We start from the raw sequence: 8,173 nt of genomic DNA on the forward strand, positions 1-8,173 counted from the left end.
CTGAAGTTTGGAGTTTTCCTTGGCACTTTTCTCCATTACGTAGATACAAGTAGTTTTCCAAATTAGTTTATAACTAAAATCTTAGTGTCAGAAAGAAATTCAAAAGTTATCTGATTCAATAATTCTCAAACTTTTGAGGCAGGATTTCCTTTATACTCCTAAAAATGAAAACCCTAAAAGGTTTTTGTTAACATGGATTATACTTATTTATATTTACCATATTTGAAATTAAAACATCTTAGTATTATGAAAATAGTTTTGATCTTGTGGATTCCCTAAAAGGATCTAGGGGACTCCCATACTACAATCCCTACCTATAGTATTAATCTTCTCCACAGTATTCCTATTTCTATTTGAATACCTCCAGTAACAGAACTTACACTTGTGAAAGCATCCTATACTGTATTTGAACACTACTCATGGTTACCACACTTTCTTATATTCAAGGTCAATTTGCGTCTATATAAGCAACACACTTATTGGTCCCTAGGACTTCTGAGAGGATCTAGTAGAATAAACCTTAGCTCTTCTCCTGTAAGAATGTCATTATTATAAGACAATGATCCTTCTCCCCACCGCACCCCTAATGTTCTGTATTTGGCTACAGCCACTTGGGGCAGGGGGAAAATATACTATATTCATTACCCAAGAATTAAAGAAACTCTTACGGATCAATTAAATATTGTTAATGGGCTTTTTTTCTCCTTTCAGAAATTATTGCTCTTAAATTAGTATGCCAAGTCAGGGTATAAGAAATCACTGTTTCATGGAAGCAGATTTCACTGGGTATTAATTACCACAACTCTCTACCACCAGCATCTACACCAAAATAGGTCAAGTATAAGACCCTACCTGGGATTTTTGCAGTGAAGGTCAAAAGTGTACCAGCCCCTTTGAATCAAAATAAAGTTCTTGTAACCATAACCCAAGCCTACTCCCTCTATGTCTCTCAACAGAGGCTAAACTAAAATACAGGTGAAATTAATGACTAATAGCTAAATATTCATAAAGTTGATGCTTTGCTACCTGGAACAAGAAAAAATTCTGGTATTATTAAGAATGTTAAAATTATTAGTAGTACTTTAGTAATATTTTCCATACCCAGAAAACCCATGAGCCACCCAGAGAGCCAAGATGATGATGAAAAGCAGGAGCTTTCAGGGTCTGCCCTCCAGAATGCCCGACAATACTGCATTTAAACAGCAGCAGTTGCCAGCATGGAGACCGTACCTCACAGCCCGGACAGTCCTCTCCGGCTTCTTTACCACTGGAGCATTCTTCCTTGGCATGGGCATCCTTCTCATATTATCTGCAAAGAGCATCAAAGAAATTGAGGTTTGTTCTGGATTCATGGGGTTTTTTTGTTTGTTTGTTTTTTCACATAGGGCAGGCAAACTGGCTGCCTGTGGCTGGGGAAGGTAGGACCCGAGCAAAAGAGTGGTATTGAGGGTAAGCAATGGAATCTTTGATAGATTGGGAAATAATCTGGCCAAATCCAGATTGCAAAGGTGTAGAACCATGACTAGCAGGTGTAAGATCATTAAGATGATCTCATCTAACTTCTTTCATTTTACAGATAAATAAATTCAGCAAATGGAAGCAAACTCTTTGGTTGTTGTTTTGTTCTTTCTCATGGTTTTTCCCTCTTGTTCTGAGTCTTCTTTCACACTTATGTGGAAATATGTTTAACATGATTGTACTTGTACAACCTATATCAGATTGTTTGCTGTCTTAGGGGAGGAAGGAGGAAAGAAGAGAGTAGAAAAATTTGGAGCTCAAAATCTTGCAAAGATGAATATTGAGCTCATTTTTTTTCTCTCATGATTTTTCCCTTTTGTTCTGATTTTTCTCTCCTAACATGATTCCTAAAGAAATGAGTATTTTAAAAGTTAATATACACATATTTAACATGTATGGGACTGTCTGCCATCTAGGGGAGGGGGAGGAGGGAAGGAGGGGAAAATTCGGAACAGAAGGGAGTACAAGGGATAATGTTGTAAAAAATTACCCATGCATATGTACTGTCAAAAAAAAAGTTATAAAATTAATTTTAAAAAGTTAATATACAAGCATAACCAAAAAAAAAATAAAACAATAAAAAGATTTTTAAAAGAAAATTTAAAAATAAGAAAGATGAATGTTGAAAACTATCTCTACATATAATTGGGGAAAAAATAAAATACTATTAAGCAAAAAAGAAAAAAAATAGATTCAGAGAAGGAGAATAAATTAGCTAAGATCGCTCAGATATATGATGTTCTGGTAGACATCCCAAATCCTGAACTTATATGGACTGGGTTCAGTAGCATCAATTAGTCAACAAGCATTTAGTTAATAAGCACTCTCTGCCACCCACTATATAGAAGAAGCAAAAGGGAAAGTCAAGAAATGTGCATTCTACTGAAGGAGAAAATATGGGCATTTATAAGTATATCCATAGCAATAGAAAATGGAGCTGTGATTTTACTAGTATAGGGAATTCCTAGATGAGGAAAGCCCTTCTACCAATGCAGGTTAGACTTACTTACCCATGGCCACACAGTTAATACATATTAGGCAGAACTTGAACCCAGGACTTCCTGGCTCCAAGACTAGCTCTCTATCACTGCACTAAGCTGCCACTTAGAAGGTATAAATTAATGCAAATTTGATTGGAAAGGGAATCATTAGCAACCAGGGGCATTGGGACACTTCTTATAGAAGTTGTACTATATCATGAAGGAAACCAAAGTCCAGAACAGAATTTGAATCAATATCCTTTATTCTAAATTTATCTCATTCCTATGTACATGTGTATATACATACATATACATATATACATATGTATTCTATACATGGTAGTACATGATTAAACATATCCCAGTGTGGGGCCTCTGTCATGCCCATCTACAGGGCCAAGAATAAGGATAAAAAATATGGCAGAGGAGGAGGAAATAAATACAAATTCTTTACATCATCATGGCGATTTGGTTCACAGTGAAAAATCAGAAAGGGCAAAAAACTGTGTGTGTACGTGAGAGAGAGAGAACTTTCTGAGATCACTATTTTTATCTGAATATCACAAGACTCTGGTGCCTACCACCTTTCTGCAAAACAAATTTGCTCTACTGAGAATGATAAAGGCCAAAACTAAGTCGGAAGACATAGGCCCATTGCCAATTCAATTAGAAAATTGTTTGAGAACTAAAGTAAGTCTCTTCTAAAGGGGAAGGAAGTGAGAAGAGTCCTAACTAAGCCAGTTGTGTGCCCAGAAAGGCAGTATGGGAGCGAAGCCTTTCTGAAGGGATGGAAAGTTAGGCTTTAATTGGGACTCCTGCAGAATCTCAGCACCATCCGGTGTAACTCCTGTCCAAAAAAGGAGCTCCTCTGTAACATGTCTGACGAGCAGTTACCCATCCTCTGATTGAAGATCTCCAGCAAGGATGCTCCTATTCACTTTCAAACCAGCCCTTTACACAACTATTAAGAGCAATTATTGAGGGTAGCCAGGTGGCTCAGTGGACAGAGCACTGGGCTTGTAGTCAGAAAGACGACTCCTTTTCCCAAATTCAAGACACTTATTAGCTGTGTGGCCCTGGGCAAGTACCTTAGCCCTGCTTACCTGATTTTCCTCATCTGTAAAATGGGAATAATAATGCATTTACCTTACAGAATTGTTGTATCTAATGAATAATATATATACATTACTTTGTAAACATTAATGTTATGTATATTCTAGTTGTTATTTCTGTGTTTCAGGCAAAAGTCTGCCAGAAGCTTTTATTTCTTTTAACAATCCAAGCCATTTTTGGCTTAGAGACATTTAAATTGGATTAGTTCCCCCGTGCTCTCTGGCAGGTCTTTCTCTCTTCCCAAGATAATTATTTGAGTTCATATTTATAGAAATCTTGGACAAGGAAAAGATCACAATATGTTAAAATAAAAATTTAACAGTCCAAAACAATAGATACTACTCCGTTCCTCCCCTCAAGGATTGAAAAGAATCTCCTCCCTGAGATCATCCTCCTAGGGTAATAGAGAAGGCTGAACACCATCCCTTCAGGAGATGGGGAAGAGGAGACTGTCTTTAGATGAATCATAATCATTTCCGGGATAGCAGGAGGAGGTGGAAGATGGCAGTGGGGAGGCAAAGAAGACACTCTTTTCTTCTAAGTTTTAGTTACCACCCTTAAGCTATTTCCCTAAGAAAGATCTTTTGTCTTCAACCAGAGAAATAGATTTCTTAATAGTTTCAATTTTACTAAAAAAGGCTATACTAGGACTTTTTGAATACAATATATTATGTCAGTTCAACTCTTTCTACAACTAAGAAAATAATTAAGATTAACAGTCATAGGATCACAGAGCTAAAAAGGTATAACTAGTCAAACGTCCTTATTTTACAGATAAGGAATCTGAGGCCTAATGAAGTTAAATCATTTATCTACCGTCACAGAGAATAATGGCAGAGTTTGAATGCAGATATAATCCAAAATCTATTGCTCTTTGTGCTAGTAATTAACATTTATATAGGTTCGTCTAGGTGGCGCTGCATTACCTATACTCCAGTGTCTTTGCCAAGAAAACCCCAAATGGGGTCCCATAGTGTCGGACATGACTGAAGTGACCACACAATAACAACAAAGCTATTAAAAAATTTTATATAGACATTGGAGTGGTTTGCCATTTCCTTCTCCAGCTCATTTACAGATGAGAAAACTGAGGCAAACAGGGTTAAGTGACTTGTCCAGGGCCACAGAGCTAGGAAATATCTGAGGCCAGATCTGAACTCAGGAACATGAGTCTTTCTGACTTTATAAACTACAGTACTCTATGTACCAATATAGGCATACACATTTATACAATAATCTTGCTGTACAAGAAAAAATCAAATCAAACCAGAAAAAAAATGAGAAAGAAAATAAAATGCAAGTAAACAACAAGAGTGAGAATGCTATGGGGTATTCCACACTCAGTTCCCACGGTACTCTCTCTGGGGGTAGATGGTTCTCTTCATTACTGAACAATTGGAACTGGTTAGAATCATGTCATTGTTGGAAAGAGCCATGTCCAGCAGAACTGATTGTCACGTAACCTTGTTGTTGCCATGTACAATGATCTCCTGGTTCTGCTCACTTCATTTAGCATCAGTTCATGTTCTAGGCCTATATTATATATTATAATATAATAATTATTATATACTTATATTAATAATAATATAATATATAATTAGTATGCAATTATATAATATATAATATAATTATATATTTATATTAGTATATATTATTATATATAATATATCATTATAATAATACTATAATTAAATTATATGATTTTATATATAATTATATAATAATTAATTATAATAATATATAATATAATTATATTATATAATAATAAATTGTGTATTAATTATATAATAATTATTATTATTATATATTATCTATATGTTTCTAAGATTGTATGTTATCTAATATTTAATCTATAATGCAATTATGTTGTGACATAGTAGAACCTATATGTTGTGTGTTCTATATGATATATAGAAATATTAGCTATTTTACTATGGTGAAGAAAATTGATGAGAAAAGTTTAAATCAGGTAACTGAGACTATTCAGGCTGAAAGCATCATCAAAGGGGTGGTTAAATGAGGACCTTCAGATCCTACAAAAACGCCCTTAGTGTGTCCATCTCCACTCCAGACAGAACGGGAGGAAATTTCAGCCCCAGAGATTTAGATTAAGTACTAGGAAATTTCCTGATAATGAGCAGTTAATGGGCCAGGACAGACTGCTGAGAAAGCTTATAAAATCCCTTTCCCTAGAGGTTTTTCAGAGTAGAAAAGCCTCTTGTTTTGAGTATAGTGGCTTAAGGGCAGCCTTGCCTGACAAAGAAGGATAGAATTGACTGAATGAGCTCCCCAAACTCATCCAGGCCTTAAAATTGGCTCTGCTACTTACTGCTCATACAATCTTGGACAAGTCATTTCTCTTCTTCAGATTTTGTGCTCCAATTTTATAAAAGAAAGAAATTGTAAAAGATAAACTTCAAGTCCCTTCTAATGCAAAGACAATAACTTCAGGAGATGGAGATCAGGGGTGAGGTAAATTGGCAGTAAGTGTTAGGACATAAGGTCACCTTGCTTTTCTAATGAATTGTTATATGTCTCCTTTTTTTGTTTGGCTGAAAGATTACATATACGGACATATGCTCAAATTGTTCAAAACTGAGGGAAAATGCCTCTAATTTCTACAAAGAGTGTACCTGCTCAATTCATTTCATCATTCCAGAAAAAATGCCAGTAAGTAGAATGCAAAAAACTTCAAACTATTCTTCTTCTGTTGTTTATTCATTATCAATAAATTAGCAATTACTATTTATAAATTCTTCACATTCACACAAAAAAAAAAAAAAAAAAAAAAAAAAAAAATCAAACAACCTGGAAATACTTTTTGGAGGGAGAAGGGAGGAAGGGGGCAGGAGGAGAAAAGAAACTAAACAAAGAAAAGGCATTCACATAAAATTCATATATTTTCTATTATTTTGGACTCTCTCCTTTGTCCCAGATTTCATGATTTCTATCTCCTTTCGAGTTCCTAAGAGGATTTTCAAGCCCAAACAGGCAAGCTACATCCAAAAGCAATGTGTAGTCCAAAAATATAGCCCTTTCAGGGCAAGGATGGAGTGAGTAGGGACTGATTGCCCTTTGTTGATGGGAATAAATCCAACAACATATTTTTAAAACTTCTATTATACCTCAGACTTCAGGAATTGGGATAGGGACTGGACATAGGATTTCAACTTTACCCCAAATAAAGAAATTGTCTCTTCCAATTCAGATCTTTAAAATAATGCATTGCACATCTTAAAGGGCAGCTGGGTAGTGACACAGAATATAGAGCACTGAGCTAAGATTCAGAAAGACTCTTCCTAAATTCAAATCTGACCTCAAACACTCTTAGCTGTGTGAACTGGATAAGTCACTTACCCCAGTTTGCCTCAGTTTCCTCATCTGTAAAATGAGCTGGAGAAGGAAGTGGCAAACCACTCCTGTATCTTTGCCAAGAAAACTCCAAATGCTATCACAGAGTCAAAAGCAAGTGTTGTTCAATCACTTTACTCATGTCTGACTCTTCTTGACACAACATGGGGTTTTCTTGGCAAAGATACTGGAATAGTTTGCCATTTCTCCAGCTCATTTTACAGATGAGGAAACTGAGGCAAACAAAATTAAATGAGTTATTCAGAATCATAGAGCTAGTAAGTGTCTGAGACCAGATTTGAATTCAGGAAAATAAGACTTCCTGACTCTAAGCACGCATCATACCATAAGCTTTGTTTATTCCCAGTCATGGAAATGAAAAAGAGCATCCCACACATGACCACTCCCTGGTTTGTTACTTGTAGTTCATATTCCAGTAATGAGAGACAATCTGTGAAAACCATGAAGATTGAAAGGATGGAATATTATATATGAGGAAGAGTAAGTGGATCAATTACCATGGGATGGGGATGGGAATGGGGAAAGGAAGTACAGAGAAACATAATTAGCTTAGAAAGAAAGAAACATCTCAGAAAGATAGAAAAGAGAGAAAGAAAAAGAGACAGAGTAAAGAGTTTTAAATTATAAATGGAGAAATTTGCATTTTATATTAAAAATAGTGAGAAACCAAATAGGCATCTTGACCAGAATAGTGAAATAGTCAGATCTGTGCTTAGCAATATAAATTTGGCCACTTTGTGGAAGGTGAGTTAGAGAAGGGAAATATGGGGAGCCTATCTTAATAATTAGGTAAGAGATGATGAGGGTTTGTCCAAGGCTGAATATGGAATGAACAGAAAAGTGGGGACAGATACACAAGAGGTTAAAAAAGTAAAACTGACATTTGGATGTTTGAAAAAGGACAGGGGGAGTGATTGTAGAAGAAGGGCTATTCAAAGGATGACTTCCAGATTGTGGACCTTTTTCTCATTTGTTCAATGGGGACAATGATACCTGAAGTCCTTTCCTCAAAAAGTTATGTCCACTGAGATAATATATATAAAGCTCTTTGTACAATGAAAGTAATACTTATATTTTAAAATCAATGTAAATAAATTTTAAATTGAAAGGCTGTAAAGAAATAATTCAGCTGTAAAGAAACGTCAATTTTTCTATTAAATTTACACATTATGGTCTTCCTCCCCATTTCT

The 8,173-nt window shown here is 35.4% G+C and overlaps 1 protein-coding gene across 1 annotated transcript in view; it reads left to right on the forward strand.

The window, feature by feature from the left end:
* The first annotated feature begins 552 nt into the window (after positions 1–552).
* Positions 553–8,173, forward strand: part of LOC141559518 (cell cycle control protein 50C-like) — a 26,646-nt gene continuing 19,025 nt past the window's right edge. The window contains 2 exon segments of the mRNA XM_074297370.1: positions 553–1,335; positions 6,171–6,281. Of these exon segments, the coding sequence (XP_074153471.1) occupies positions 1,135–1,335; positions 6,171–6,281 (312 nt within the window). The 5' untranslated portion in view covers positions 553–1,134.

The sequence above is a fragment of the Sminthopsis crassicaudata genome, chromosome 3 (assembly GCF_048593235.1).
Source record: "Sminthopsis crassicaudata isolate SCR6 chromosome 3, ASM4859323v1, whole genome shotgun sequence".
Taxonomy (NCBI): Eukaryota; Metazoa; Chordata; class Mammalia; order Dasyuromorphia; family Dasyuridae; genus Sminthopsis; species Sminthopsis crassicaudata.